Here is a 15,362-nt window from a genome sequence, read left to right on the forward strand (position 1 = left end):
TGGAGGAGAGGAAGGGAAGGTGTGAGGAGCCAGGCCTTTGGCAGGGCCGCCCAGGAGCCTGGCACAGAGCTAGCAGGAGGTCTGTCACCCGAAGCGCCTAAGCGTGTGCAAGCCACGGCTTGGGGGAGCGTGGGGAGAAGAGGGTGCCCATGGCTGCCGGAGCTGCCCCTGCCTTGGTCTCGGTAGTCATGGCCACCGAGGCCCAAAGGCAGGGAGGGACACGCGAGCTCCCTGTTCTGCCATCTTCCCTGTGACCCACTGGCTTCTGTTTGGTTTCGCAGTTTGCCCGTGTCAGAGGGAGGAAGAGGCTGCAAGCAGCTGTGCTTGTCCTCCGGGCAGGGGGGCAGTGAGGGGGGGCTCTTCGGGGCCCAGCGTGTGTGTTTGCTGTGGGAGCCGGGTGGAGCAGGAAGTGGCTGGCTGCCAGCAGGGTGCCAGGGACAGAATGGCATGGGGGAGGAGGGGCCCTGGCTTCAGCACCCCTGCCCCCCAGCTCTCTCTGCGGCCCAGCAGCAGGCTGGGGTTGCTATCAGCGGGTGCCTCAACCCCAGGAGAGCCTAGCTCAGGAGCCTTGGGGCCCCCAGGCATCACCCGCTAAACTCATTGTCCTCCCCCAAATCGACCACCGCTGCCCAGGCATCACTGGCTGTCCCAGCTGGGATTCCGCCCTTGGTTCCTCTCTGTGGCCAGCCCAGCACTACCGAGCTCACCCCTGGCTCGGGGCAGGGTCCGGCTCCTCCCAGCCTGTAACCGCTGACCCTGGTCCCAGGAGACGCTCATGCTCTGCTCCTCCCTCACAAGGCCGCAAGACTGGCAGGGTGCCTGGCTCCCGGGATGTGCTAACAGCCAGCCCCAGGCTGTGCCCCGCCCTCTTCATCTGGATCTCCCTGCAGCTGTAACCCCCAGCAAACTGGCCCTTTCCAGTGCTGCCCTCAGTTGCCCACAGGCCCAGGCCTTCGCTTCCGGGAATCTCTGGAGCTGCCTCTGTGGCCCGCTCCCTCCCTCACCAGGCCAGAAGTCCAGGGTACCCTGAGTGTTCCCCCATCACCCGTCCCTCCCACTTATCACACTGTGTGGGAATCCCTGAACCCCCAAACCCCTGGGCAGGGCCGAGCACAGGCAGGCCCATCAGAGGCGGAGGCTGGTCCTGAGCTCACGGCATCCACACCCCTTCCGTGCCAGGAATGTTAGGATTAAGCGGGTGCAAATGGCTTATTTCCCATCAATGTCCCTGAGTGATAATCCACCCCGAGGCTCAGCAGTCTGAGGAGGTGGAGCAAAAAAGCCTGAGGGAGCTCTCACGCCCACAGAATTTGGGGCGCTGAATTTCCTGTGGGTGCAGGCGTCTGGGACATGGGTCAGGTGCCGCTTTCCCTCTGGGGGGGGGGTGCTCGACCTGTGACAGCAGCAATAGAAGGCTCTAGCCTTTTCAGTTTGGAACCCCCGAATAAAGTGAGTCGTTTGTTCATTCGTGTGGTTTGGCAGATCTCATACCTATTCCTCAATGTTTATGGGGCAGGACTCCGGAGCTGCGGCTGTGCGGTGGGAAAGACCAAGAGCAAATGGTAAACGAGAGAGAAGACACACAGACACGCACAGAATCAAAACGCGGCCGCGTCCTGGCCGATCCACAAGGACTCGCCGTGGAGAACCCTGGGCCGGGAAACTATTTCCTCTGGAGCCGACTCGGGGCTCTTCTCCCTGGGCCCTGACATGCCCCGCCGTGAAGACACGGGGCGCGAGAGCCGGGAGCGGCGCCCGAGAGAGGACGGGCCTTGGCCCCTGGCGTGGAGCCCGGGGTTAGACTTCCCTGGAGGAGACAAACAGGTGCTTCAATTCAGACCCCGTTGGGGGACTCAGAAAAGAGAGCATGGAGCCCCCTAGAGGTCGATTTGGGGAGCACACTTAGGGAAGTCCTGCGCCCCTGGCCTGCCTCTCCCCAGCCGCTGGCTCCCTTTTTCCAGCGCTGTAACCGCTCAGTGCTGTCAGGGCCTCCTCTGCAGCGAGCAGGACTTAATTTTCAGTGTCTACGAAGTGTAGACGTTCTAGCAGCATCTGAGGCTTGGGTTATGAGGCTTGAAGAACAGAGTGAATTCTCTGCAGGTCTCCTCCGCCATTTCCAGCGTGCACTCAGCACGCCCATTCTCCCATAGTTTGGTCATTTAAAACACGTGCTTGTAAGTCCACGTACAAACCCAGACGGCCCTTTCTTTTCTCCGCCTCGTACCCCACCCAGCGGCTCGTCCAGGCGTGATACCCGGGGATCAGGGGCCCCTACCCCTATCTCCTGCCACCATGGGTGTCTGTCGGTCCCCGGGACCAAACTGACTTGGTTTGGCCTCGAAACGCTAACCTGCTCACCACCTACTCCTGCCACCTGAATGCCCCCTTCGAGGACCCCTCACGACTACCCTCTGGTGCTGGGGCCCAGGGTGACTGGAAGCTTTTAGGAGAAGGGGCGGGGCGGCCACAGGCTCCCTCCGCCTAGCTCCTGAGGGGGGACCAGCGCGGATGGCAGGTGGGTCCTGACAGCTGCCTGTCCTGGGGGAGCACAGGTTGCCCCCTCGGGGGAAGCAGACTCAGCAGAAACTGGGCTCCAGAGCAGTCGACCCAAGGCCATGCCCAGGCCAGCGAGGAGGCCACGGGTAAGTCGGGACCAAGAGCTGAGCATGTAGGAGACCTGCCCCGGGGCCTCACAGTGGGTGCCCCTGTTAATCCAGCAGACTCTTCCAGAGAGTTCCCCAGTGCTTTGCTATGAGTGTGGTGCTAGCGGGAGACCCAGGGAAACGTTTAGCCAAGCCAGCGCTTTCCCGCGGGCCCGAGAGCCCCAAGGCCTCGGGGAGAGTCCGTGGAGCACCCCACGTTCCTCGCCCATGTGCGGCCTGAGCTGCGGCCCCAGATCAATCAAAGCATTTCCTGAGGTCACCACAGGAACCCCAGGGGTTTGTTCTTCCTCCCAGTCACGCTCCCTCCCGCAGTCCCCTAAGTGAAGAAAATATCAACAAGCAGGTTGGCCGCAGGGAGTTAGGAAGAGGAGGAAGCAGAAGGCGCGAGCTCCGTGTCCGCCAGTGTGGTTGGCTGGAATATTCCCTTTGCCAAAAACGGGTGGGGAGCCCTCCAGGGAGGCAGGAGTCTCCTCTCTCCCGTGCAGCCCAGCCAGGGTCAGCCAGCACAGAGCGGGGCGTCACCCTCCCAGGGTCCAACGACACCAGCTCAAAGCAGCCCAGCCCACGGCCCCGCGGCTGTGGGACAGGGATTCACAGACCCTCACTGCTATTTTTTTTCCCTTGGGAAATCTCAGAGTGTACACGGGTCCTTGCCAGTCAGGAATGGGAGCCCAAGCAGGGGCGTCCGGGCGCCCACCCGCAAGCTCGGGTGGGCACAGCTCAGCGGGGCAGTGTTGGCACAGAGCAGACGCAGACTTTCACACCAGGTCTGGGCAACAGAAATGAGCTTGAAAAGAAACAAACCAGACACACGGATTCACGTTTGGCAAAAAGACGTGGAAAATAAACGGACAGACAGAGCGAGGGAAGGCGCGGGAGGGCAGCGGTGACGTGGGCCTGGCTCCGGACCAGACCCGCGCCCTGGGGTAAGCAGACTCGCCGTCGGGCTCCCTGGGCTCAGGAGAGCGGGTGGCGCCTCCAGGACAGACTAAACAGAGCGTGGCCAGGGAGCCTTTGGGAGGCCGGGAGCGTCTCCTGCAGATGGGGGGATGGAGAGTGGCAACCACAGGAAGTGGGGCTGCTCCGAGGCCTCCAGCCACTTCACCGAGCGAGTAAAGCACTGGACCCCAGATGTGAGGAGGTGGTTCTGAAGCTGCAGCTGCCTTCACGTGGGGCCCGTGTAACTACCCGGATCACAGGCAGCACACGTAAGGGACACCGTCGCCGCAACAGCAGCAGGGACAGCTGTGACTGAGTCCACTTGGGCCAGCTGCAGCCTTAGAGCAGCAGCTTAACAGGAGGAGGAGGGGCGGAGGGGAGTTGGGGGAGCCGCAGGCCCCTGCTCAGTGTGTTAACACAGGACTTTCCCGACTCCCGGTCAGTGTCCTGAGCAGGACTGAGGGCCATGCTGACAACTCTGGTCCAATTTAAAGCCGGGGCTCCAGGGAGCCCTAACTTCTCCTCTGGGCTCCGCGTTTAGCAAGCACAGCAGGACTGGCCACGCTGACAGGGTCCCAGAGCCCTCGCTGGCTCACAACGTTGGCTTTCAGATTTCTCCCTGATGCTAAGGTCCAAGGACCGACCCTTCCAGGGCACTATGGACTGATTCCCTGTCCAAGGGCTCAGGTTATCTCTGCAGGATGAGAGCGGGGGTGTCTGCCTCAAACTTCCTGTGGAGGACACAAGACCAGGCCACCTGCCACAGGCGGAGGCGAGGTCGAGAGGAGAGGGCACGTCCTGCCCCCTCCCCATGGGGGCGATGGGGGTCTCTGCTCCTCCTTCCTTCACGTCCTAACATTCCGGCTCAGAGCGCGGGACTCGGGATGCTCCTGAGGCCTCCTGGCTTCTTTCCAGCAAGGGTTTCCAGCATCCTAGCACAGCCCACGCCTTCTTGCAGGAACTGCCGGGCAGGGGACAGAGCCCCGGGGTGAGGGCGGGGTGCGAGCAGGGAAGCGTCTCCCACCAAGGCCATGTTCAGCAGACTGCCACTCACCGGGTAAGTGGACCTCAGAGCACAGCTTATTGTCCAGTGCTTTCACGCTGGCGACGTCAAAGTCATTGTTATTGTCACACTCCATACCTAGAAATGCGCATGTCCTCTGGCCTGCAACGGAGCGAATGCAGTTAGAGAGGGCTGGCTGTGCTTTTCTCTGCTTTGCTGTCCTCAAAATAAAAATCTTAAGGATGGAGACAAAAACAAATCAAATCATATGTTAAAAAAAAGACAATAACTAAGTGGGTAAAGAGTGGACAATAAAGGAGTCAGACCGGGGCCTGCTGTGTTCTCTGCCCTGCTGCTTCCCTGCTGGCCCCTCTCTAGCCACGGCTCCTGGTGAGTTGGACTGCTGGGGGTCTGGGGGAGGCGGGCTCCCCCAAGAGCTGGGACCCAGCGCAGAGCTGGGCCAGGTGAGGTCCCGGGGGAGTTCGGTGGGGAGAGCTGGGGAGTGCCCAGGAGGGGTGACACTGCTCCTGCAGCATCTGTGGGTGCCTGCGGGGTGTGCTGGTGACCCCACGGCTCTGTGCAATGTCAGGACCGCAAACAATGAAAGGTGTCAGGCGCCCTGATTTTGTTATCAGCGCAGCCTCCCTACGCTCACACAGTCATGATGTACCTAAGACGTCATTTGGTATTTTGAGTATGTTTGAAGGGACTGATCCGAAACCTACAGGCCTGGAAGAGGAAAAGGGCAAAGTTTTACTTCTAAGCTCTCGTCTTTATCTCTTCCTTGGCAAGGCTGAGAGAAATCCCCAAGGGGGTGACGGAGTGTCGGACGGAAGCCGCTCTGTGCCTTTCAGAAGCAAGTGTTCTACGGGGACACTCACAAGTGACTCGGGAGCCTGCAGCGCTCAAGACGTCAGCCGAGTCGCTGAAGCTCCAGCCCCTGGGGTTGGCGTGCAGAGGTGCGGCTGAGGCGCAGCATGGCGGCCATCCCCTCCTCCAGGGCTACTCGGCCAGGCCAGACTGACCAAGTCCACATGCACACCCCCTGAACACCCAAGCCACAGCCAGCGCCAAAGCAGAAGCAACTCGGATGACATCTGCATCCAGGCTGGGGTTCAGGTCTGCTTTGGAGGTGCCCTTCTGCCAGAGGGGCCTCAGAGCAGCCGAGGGAAGACACACAGGTCCCTGGAACACGGGGTGTCCGTTCTCAGGTGTGATCTTCCCTGCCCCGCCCCGTCTTCCTACTTCCTGGCTCTGTGGAGCCCCCTTCTCTTCTAGCCTTACTCGGAACTCAGTTCCCCCAGGTGAAGCCTGAGTCGTCACACCAGCCTGCTGAGCCCCGACGGCCCGCTGGGCCGCGGCCTCTTCACACCGGGGCCGTGCCGCGCTGCCGGAGCCCAGGAGCCAGCCAGCCCCTCCTCCACGGAGGCCAAACCACACCCGCCAGCACGTCCCGTGGACGTGGCCTTTCCGTCTGATCTGAAGCAGTGAGGGCGACAGTGCCCAGTTTGCCAAGTCCTGCCCCTTAGGATCTGCAGCCCAGTGGCCCACCTCAGGGCCCAGGCGCCTGCTTTCCCTGGTGTGAAGGTAAAAGAAGAGCACGTGACAGCAAGATGGGGGAGGTGACGGTGCCCCCGAGCTCACAGGACATGGTTTAGCCGCTGTTGCTGAATTTTGGGGCTGCTGGCGCAGCTGAACGGGACTCAGCCAAACAGCTGAAGCGGAAGGACGCGTCGGGAGCCACCCGGGAAGCTTCAGAGCGGACTCGATGTCAACGTAGCCCTGGGTGTCCTCTGTGGCATCCTCCACCTGACATCCTTGGCGCTGGGCCCCAGAACGAGCTGGGAAGGTCCCAGGGGTCCCCCAGCACCCTGCTTGTGTTGATATTCCATCAAGAAGACCACCTTTCCCCAACAGCCGCACCCCGGCCGCACCACCACGTCACCCCAGTGCCCCTTCCTGGCGCCCCACAGCACCCGGGAACGCATGATCACGAGAGGGAGCCAAAGACCGTGTCTTTTACCATCTTCTTGCGTGGGGGACCCGTCCTCGTCCTCCATGACGTCATTTCCCTAGGACAGAGGAAGGCGCGTCAGGCTACGAGCAGCTGCCTGGCACGGGCGGGCGGGGGACAGAGCGCGGCGCCCACCCTGACGGTGTCTACCCCAGGGTCCAGGCCTGAGAGTCCTAGAAGGCTCAGCAGGGGCAGGTTCTGCTTGGCGGGGCGGGCTGGGCCTGCGGGGACCGGGTCTACGGCACCTTACTCGTGCCTGGGTGGTTAAGACCAGCCGGCTACAGTCCCGCGCTCACGATGCCCTCAGGTGGAGATAAACGTTGTCCAACAAAAAAGCGAACAGTGAGATGATAAAACTGTCAGAAACCCCTCAGAACCCAAACCCTGTCTGGGGGCAGAGCTCCTGGGAGAGCGTCCAGCTGAAGAGCGAGCTCCAGGGCCAGCCCTCCCTGCAAGCTGGGGGTCCTCAGCTGCCCACATGGCCTGGCAATCCTGTCGCCCCCACTGGATGGGGCTTCTGCATGGGCCCACGGGCTGGGGGCCTGCAGGAGCCAGGAAGTGCCTGCAACACAGTCGTCCCTGGTGGACACTCACTGGGCGAAGGACAAAGTGGGGGCCAGGGTGCGGGCTCTGGTGGGAGCTCCCTCTAGCACTCACTCCAGCCCTGTCACACCAGACCAGCACCCTCTGCTCATGCCTCCGGCCATGCACGCGGCTGCTCCGGCCACGCCCAGGCTTCTTCCAACACAGCCCCCTCCGGTGCACGCCCGGCGTTGCCAGCATGTTACCTCTGCGTCTTGCTCCTCCGCAGTGAGGCCGACAAAGTTGCGGTCTGGTGACGCCCCAGGCATCGCCTGTGAAGGGAGGGAGTCAGGACACCATCGCCCCTGCTCCCCGGCCAGCTCCCTGGTGCCCAACAGAAGAGCGGGACCAGGGGGTCTTCTGTGAAACCCTGAGCCCCTGGTATGTGCGGCCTGGCAGGGGCAGAGCTTGAATGAGCCACTCCCGACAACTGTGCAGCGCCCCGGGCAGCAAGGACACCCCCAGGCCTTACCTCTCCTTCTGAGGGGGCCCTGCTGGCAGCTCCGGGTGAGGGGAGGGCCTCTCCCTCCTCTTCGGTGCCAGGGGCGATGTAGGAGCCGGACATGGAGGACACGGTGTCGGTGCTGATCTGGGAGTGCTGGCTCTGGGAGGACACCATGGACATGACTGACTGGGCCAGGCTGCTGCTGGCAGGGTCTGTGGCAAGGGGAGGAAGCAGACGGGAGGGAGGTCGGGCCTGGCTCCTCGTCCCCGGACTCGGGCCAGACGACAGCGGCCTCAGCCGGCCTCCCCGGGAGGGTTTCAGATGCCAGATTGCCAGGTCCGGCCCCTTAGGTTCCAGAGCCCCGGAGCCCAGCTCGGGGCCCAGGGGCTGCTTCCCCTGCTGTAAGCCAGAGGGAGAGCACGTGACGGCGGGACTGGGTGAGCGACGGTGCCCCCTGAGCTCACAGTGCATTCTGGAGGGGCCGTCAGGGCCGCATGGACCAGGCTGAGGGGAGGACGTGCGTCTCTCCGCCTGTACCTTCTGGGGAGGAGATGGTGGAGGAGAGCGGCGTCCCCGTGCAAGAGGAGTGGTCAATGGCCCCTGATGAGGACAAGGTGAGATTCTCACTTTCTGGAGTCACACCTTCTTCCTGGGGGGAGACAGCAAGGGGCAGACGCGTGAATGCAAGTCAAACTGGCAGAGGATGGGGTGTCGGCGGGGGGCCCAGCTCGGAAGGGCGTGCAGGAGGCGGGTGGGCGGGTGGTCAGGCCCAGCAGAGCGGCCCCTCCTCCGTCACCCTCCTCTCTAGTGCCGCCCGCCCGGAACGCGTCTCCCAGGGGAGCCTGCGGCTCAGTCAGCCTCGGCGGCCAGGAGCAGCACCTGCCGGTCACACAAAGACTGCGGCTCGGGTGACACAGGTCAGCCAGCAGCTGTGACATGGGGACACCCCAGGCTTCCCCGGGGTGAGTACACAGCTCCCCTCTGAGGAGAAGAACACAAAGCCGGATGGGGGGCTAGCTGCAGCGCGTCCGCCTGCCTCCCCACCTGCTCTGGATGAGCCGCTACCGGTCACCCCCGCCAGGCAGCCGGGAGGTCCACTCAGCCCCGGCCCCTGCTTCTCTCTACAGATGGTGCTGGGCCCCGCAGTGGCTCCCACTCCGCCGGAACCAGCCTGGCCGGGACCTGATGTGCCACCCCCAACCGCCTTCCTCTCCGCGTGCAGACGGTGTCGCGTCCAGCTCCGGCCCTCCTCGCCCCAGCGCCATTGCTCCCATCTTGGCTGCCACCCGCAGGCTAAAATTCACTCAGCAAACACGGCCCGAGCGACACCCTGAGCCCGAGAGGCTGCCGCTCGCCAAGTGCCCTGTGCCTCCGCCCTTCGCCCTCTTGAGTAGCCTGTGAGGGCAGCGCAGGGGCGCGAACCTGTTTCCCTCCACATACACCCCCAGCGCTCCCCCACCCCAGGCTCCCCCCTGTGGCTCCTGCCTGGGACCTCTGTGGGGCCCTGGCTCTCCCTCCCGCTGACTCACAGGCCCACAGGCCCCGAGCTTTGCCCTGTCGAGTGCCCGCCCCCAGGCCAACGGTCAGGGCAGAGGCACCCTGAGGGCAGGGGCCGGCTGTCCCGTGGGGGGGCCGAGTGGACGACAGCAGAGTCGGCAGTTACCTCCCCGAGGTGCTGCGCCGGCGCCCGCTGGGCCAGGGGCCCCTCAGAGTCGCTGCAGGATGGCTCGTCCTCCTCTTCGTGCAGCACAGACGAGTTCTGGGAAATGGATCTTGGGAGCGGAGGGGAAGCAGCTGCAACCAACGTCCACTCACAGACAGAACGTGCCCCCGGAGAGCCAACGTCCAGGAGGAAGGGGCCAGGGGAGCCCCCGGGCTTAAGCAGGGGTGGGGAGAGGGAGGGAGCTCTGGCTCTCTGGGGTCGGGAAATCCAGGTTTTACCTTTAATTCCTTCAATAACCGTGTCTGAACTTGGGGAAAGGCACGGACATTTTCGGGGTCTCAGTATTTTCATCTCTAGAGTACCCTACTTTTATTCCCCGTCTGGAGGTGTCTCATGGATTGAAATGCTTAAGAGACACGGAGCACAGGGCTCCCCCCGGCACTGGATGGAGCGACACTCCTGGGGCCCCAAGTGACCCTGACTATGTCCTCTCCCCTACACCTCCCCCCTCCCCCCCAAGAGAGAACACACAGGAGACTCGGGGGTCTGATTCCCCTCGGGACCCACATGCCACCCACTTTCATCCCTTAAGAACTAGCACAAGCTCCCTCACCCCAAGCCTTCAGTGGAAGGAGAAGCCCTGGGCACAGCCCAGAGGGTCTACACCACCGCAGGGGCCCAGCGTCAAGGCGTGGGCCCCGACACTCACTTGGAGAGACTCCTCTTGAGCTTGAGCCCCTGGCTGCTGCAGTCAGACAGGCGGTCGAGCGGGGACAGCGTCCTGACAGGGGGCAGGTGGCCGTCGCTGCCATAGGAGGGCAGCGTGCCCGAGAGGTGGCCGTCCCCTAGCACGTGGAGCGGGGGCACCGCTGGGGACGGTGTGAGGGGCCCGTTGAGGGCCTCCAGGAGAGACACCACTTCATAACCCGGCGGAATGTTCTCTGAGGACTAGGGAAGCAAGCAGACCGGAGGCAAATGCGTTAGCCCGTGTGTGCTGGCACACGCGGAGGCCGCGAGCGGGGCAGGAAGGGCAACAGCAGAGAAGACAGGCTCCCAGGTTGCGCCCCCAGATGAACTTCTTTTCCTGACTAGAATGGAAAGATGCGTTGCTTGCAGGAAATTTGGGAAATACATAAAGGAGAAAGAAGGAAAGAAAATCATCCATGACCACAGTCATCACTTTTGTTAGCATTCTGGCGTCCTTGATGCTGGACGTGCAGCTCGGCATCCTGCTTATGTCACCGGACACAAACACTTCCCTCTCTACGCTGCGAGGCTCCTTGCGCTGGCTACTTGGGGTGCCCAGCTCCACCTCTGACCAACGTCTGAGGGGCGCTTTTGTGTGCAAACCACTTTTCTCACTCTAAGGCTTGAGCCTGCAGGTGTGAGTGTTCTGAAGCCACTCCCTGCTCCCAGCAGCTGGCAGCCGGCCTGCCCTCTTCAGGGGGTGCTCCCAGAGGGTGCTCCCACACGCCAGGCAGAAGGCCTCAGGAATGTCTTTTTTTTTTTAAGATTTATTTATTTATTTATACAAGCACTGGGTACAGTCAGAAGCGTGGGAGGGTGAGAGAATTCACCAGAGCCAGAGCGGGGAGCAGAACAGGCAGAAGGACCGAAGTACACTGCTGAGGGGAGCAGCGGGCGGCAGGAGAGGTCTGCGCGCCATGTGGGACCCTCCTCCGGTGGCCGGGGAGCAGCCGGGGATCGAACCCGCGCTGCAGAGGCTGCGGGCAGCTTCGCAACCCAGCGCTCAACCGCTGCACCACCAGGGGAGGCCCGGGACCTGCAGTGTCTTTAACAAAGAAAGTTTGAACATTTCAAAGGTGAATCGAGGACGGTATCTCCTTTTAATTTGCCTACTGTTGATTTTGAATGCGGCTGACTTTTCAAAAATGATGGTTAACCAGCTGTGCTTCCTCCTCTGAGGGTTTTTAAAAGCTCCTTTGCCCAAAGATACTAGCCCTTCCTCGGAGGTGTATGTGTGTTTTTTAATTTCAACGCTTGTGGTTTGCCTTTTAATTCTGAACAACTCTTACACAAATGAAGGGAGGATTTTTTTTCCTGTGGTAAAATCTACATATATCGTGACATATGATTTTTGTAGTGGCCCTTCGCTTTTAAGCTTTGGGAGTTTCTCTCATCCAAAGTCAGCTAAAGAATCATCTATGATTGATTCTAGATGTTTAATGCTTTTTCGGTCACCTTTGTGTCTAACCTGGTTATAGTCGCTCCACCTGGAGTCCACTTGTGCCCTCAGGACTGAGGTCCGATCCCGAGACACCTCCCTCAACAGCCGTCACCAGGAAGCTCGCCCAGTCGGAGGAGGCAGGGTCTGGCGTGTGGAGCCGCAGAGCTTCCTGGCCCTGACACTACCAGTCACACCACAAAACCCCATTATTGCCCTTACTCGGTTCCCAGGCTTGGTAGCCACAAAATGGGCCTGAGGAAAACAGTTCCCTTATTCAAGGATTAGCATAAACACAGAATATTGTTTACAAATCTGAGATAGTCTTTCCCTGGTTTCTGATTGCGGGGCGGGTCCCAGGGTCAGACCTCACTGCTGCCCCTGACACCGAGCCCCTCATTTCCCGTGGTGCTCCTGGTGGGTCTAACACCACGTGGCCTCAGCCTTGTGCTGCAGTTTGGTGACTTGCCGGGAGGCGTGTGAAAAGAGCCAGCCAGGAGGTGACAGGGCGTCCCCGCGGGGGCTGGTCGGAGCCGACTTACCGAGTGTTCCTCCGAGTCGGAGGTCTGCGATGAGATGATGGGGTTAAAGCTGGTGGGGGACAAGGGGCCCAACTTTTTCCTCATGGCTCGGATCTGAAGCAGCGCCCGGAAGGCTGTGAGGAAGCAAAGGGGCCGTCAGGGGTCCCCAGGGGGCGCCCGAGGCCCCCGAGCCCCGCCCCCGCCCGCCGGCCCAGCTCACGCAGGCGGCAGATGGGGCAGTTGTTGGCCTGGTAGCGCAGGGTGTCCGCGCAGGTGTTGCACAGGCAGAGGTGACGGCAGGGCAGGATCAGGGTGTCCCGGACGTCCGACAGACACACCACACACTCGGCGCTGTTGTCGCTCACCTCGTCCTCAGCCACCTGGCGGGGGGCAGGACGTGGCCGTGACGCGAAGGCCTCGCGTCCCCTGCTCTGCCAGCAACAGCGGCCACGTCTTCGTCTACACTGGATGTCGCGGTGGACCAAGCGAGTTCCTGGACTCGGTTCCACGTACTCCAGGACGTTTCTCTTGGGCTCATGAGGGGCCCCCCCACCCGGAAACCAGGGGGCAGAGCTCCCCAGAAGAACTGATGCAGACTGGCCCCTCACTTTTTAAAGACTTATTTCTAAAGTGACAAAAGCACGATCATCCAGGGCGGGGGAGGAGAAAGCACCCGGAGGGCCACAGCGGCCCCGGAAGATCCGTCAGGCGCGGGCGGTACTTGCCTTGGAATCCTGGGTGTTGTACTTGTTCTCGATGCCGTAGATCTCCTGGAGGAGGTAGCTGACCCCATCCACCTGGAGAGCAGACCCGGGAGGTCAGGGGCAGGTCGACGCCAGGGGGAGGTGGGAGGGGGGACTCGCCCCGCCCCTGGAAGCCAAGGGCTACTGACTCACGAGGGGGGAAATCAGAGGCCTAGGCAAGGAGAGGATGAGCTTCTTGACCCAGGTTTTCTCTCTGAGAGTGGAAAGAACGTCAAGTGTTTAACCCGCCCACCAGTCTCTCAAAGGGGAGCGGACGGCACACAGCCACCACCGCCAGGCACAGACCGGAAGGCGGTGGAAGCTCCTCCATGCCATGAAAGTTTAGAGGTTATAAAAATAAGGGAATGGAAAAAAGAAAGCGAGGGGACGGGGGTGAGCAAGAGAAAGAGGCGGGGAACACAGAGCAGAGAGAGCAGGACCGCGAAGGGGAGGCTGAGCGAGCCGGGCCCACCGCAGGGCCGCCCCTCACCACACTCAGCAAAGACCCACCTTGGCCTGTTTCGTAAGTGCCCCACGCCGGTGCCCAGCTCCACTCGCCTGGCCTGGGCCACACCACTGCCCACGCTGGCCCTTCTGATGTTTCTCTGCGTGGGCTGACACTTCCCCACCCCCCTCAGCACCAGCAGCCCCTCCCCAATGCCCCCCCACCCCGGTCCCTGATTTCGCCCCCCTCCCTCCAGCTTCACCGAGTCTGCCGCTAGCGCCAATCCGGCAACACAGGACAGATGAGACACTCGCCTCTACCCACCTCCCGCCTTCTCCAGGCCTCCTGAGGAAACAGGCGACCTCCCAGGCCCGCCCTCCAGGGAGCACCCTGGGCTGAGGACCGGTCTCCTCGGACTCTCTTTAAACCTTGCTTTAACCTAGTGAGCACACGGGGAGGACAAGTACTACTGACCACTACCGACCTCGTTAAGAGGTGTCTCCAGCACTTGACCCAGAAGCACGAATATGAGAATTTCAGATGTCTGCCACCCTCCCGTGGGGCGACCTTTCACTGCCTCTCAACCCAGGCCCACCCACGGGCTCCACACCTGGAGTCCACTGTGCCCTCAGGACTGAGCCCCGATCCCGAGACACCTCCCTCAACAGCCGTCACCAGGAAGCTCGCCCAGTCGGAGGAGGAGGCAGGGTCTGGCGTGTGGAGCCAGGCCTCCTCCCCCAGCATGCGTGCGTGGGAGGGAAGGTGCCGGCGCCCAGGGGTGTCGGGCTTCAGCTACACGTGTGTGCCCTCTAGTTGTTCTGGAAGGGGCAGAGCGGCAGCGGGCTCTGACGTTTAGAAAAGAAATGGTGGAATAAATTCAGCCCAGGGCTGGGTTCCCACCGATACTTTGTCCTTTAGTTTGAAATGCCGCTTGCCTTGACATTTGAAATAAAAAGAGCTCTCCCACCCTAACGCCAGGGACAAACCTCGCCCTTTCTTCCCTCGAGTCCTCTGCGCAGATACTGGCTGTCTCGAGACCAGCAACGCGGGAGCAGGAAGACGCGCGCGAGCAGTGTTCCTTTCAGGCCACCCAAGTGGTTTCTAACACAGAGAAATGCTCCCTTCCGCCCCCCCCCCCTGTTTTCTTCTCCAGTTTTGAAGAAGTGGGGGGGGGGCGGGAAAGAGTGTTTAGCGAAAGGGCAGAACAGAGACAAAGCACAGGCAAGAAATACGGGGAGCAGGGGAGGCCGACAGCTCCGGCCCCAACACTCACCACTTGTTTCTGTTTGAGGGGCTTGACGCAGAAGGTGCCGTCGGTGTGCTGCAGCGGGTCAGGACAGACGCTGTCAGGACAGTGGGGGGGGCCCAAGGTCCCGGTGACCTGCATTTCTCTCCCCCACACGCGTGGATGCCTCCAGGGCACACCCGGACTCCCAGCACTCCAAGGCCTGACTGGGGTCTCGTCTGACCCTCCCCTTGGAGGAGACCCGGGGCCACGCAGTGTGTTGATGGCGCAGCTGGGCGGATGCCACTGGGGCCCCGAGCGTGTCCCCTCCACGCCGCTGCCTCCCCAACCAGACCCTCTGCTGGGTTCAGGCCACCACAAAGCAGGGTGTCCTCACGCAAAGAAAGGACCCCACTGACCACGTAGGGCCCTACAAAGGTGCTCTTACCTTCTCGAAAGTGCCCAGCAGGACATGGCAGTGGCCAAAATACTCTGAGAGAGAGAAAGACGCAGGGGTGAAGGTCAGGACTCGAGCCACACGGGCCCTGCGTGTCCTCCCACTGCCCGTTCCTTGCGGCCGGTGGTCCCCAGCCGGGGCCGCAGTGTCACCCATGCTAGCCTCAGCAGCCCAAGGAGCTGGGGACGGGACTGGTGTGCTGCAGCTGCCCCGGTGACGCCCACGGAGAAGACGTGCTATTCTGGGGCACAAAGGGTGGAGGGTGAGCCCAAGAAGGCGCCTACCGTCTCCCTCATCCACCACAGCCTGGACCACGAGCGGGTACACCTCTCTGTCCAGGTCGAAGCTGAGCTGGAGGGAAAGAGGGAAACGCAAGAGGACGTGACATGTTCTGCTGGCACAGGAGTCGCTCGACAGCGGCTGGAGGAAGCATGAACCTCAGCCTTGCTCCTTGTTCAACCTTGGAACTAAGTCCAT

General features: G+C 61.8%; 1 protein-coding gene across 5 annotated transcripts in view; it reads right to left on the reverse strand.

The window, feature by feature from the left end:
- RNF157 (ring finger protein 157) overlaps positions 1 to 15,362 on the reverse strand; it is a 66,049-nt gene that overhangs the window by 2,417 nt on the left and 48,270 nt on the right. The window contains exons 6-19 of one of the 5 annotated variants that reach the window (XM_054688772.1): positions 15,170 to 15,236; positions 14,877 to 14,920; positions 14,477 to 14,524; positions 12,741 to 12,812; positions 12,236 to 12,395; positions 12,037 to 12,149; positions 10,019 to 10,257; positions 9,310 to 9,418; positions 8,184 to 8,295; positions 7,674 to 7,858; positions 7,408 to 7,473; positions 6,629 to 6,677; positions 4,657 to 4,767; positions 1,492 to 1,532 (exon numbers count right to left, since the gene is read on the reverse strand). In XM_054688772.1, the coding sequence (XP_054544747.1) occupies positions 1,492 to 1,532; positions 4,657 to 4,767; positions 6,629 to 6,677; positions 7,408 to 7,473; positions 7,674 to 7,858; positions 8,184 to 8,295; positions 9,310 to 9,418; positions 10,019 to 10,257; positions 12,037 to 12,149; positions 12,236 to 12,395; positions 12,741 to 12,812; positions 14,477 to 14,524; positions 14,877 to 14,920; positions 15,170 to 15,236 (1,416 nt within the window). The other 4 variants (XM_054688773.1, XM_054688774.1, XM_054688771.1 and 1 more) reach the window with 4 other exon arrangements.

This window comes from Talpa occidentalis, unplaced genomic scaffold, assembly GCF_014898055.3.
Source record: "Talpa occidentalis isolate TD23 unplaced genomic scaffold, MPIMG_talOcc4v2.1 talOcc4.7, whole genome shotgun sequence".
Taxonomy (NCBI): domain Eukaryota; kingdom Metazoa; phylum Chordata; class Mammalia; order Eulipotyphla; family Talpidae; genus Talpa; species Talpa occidentalis.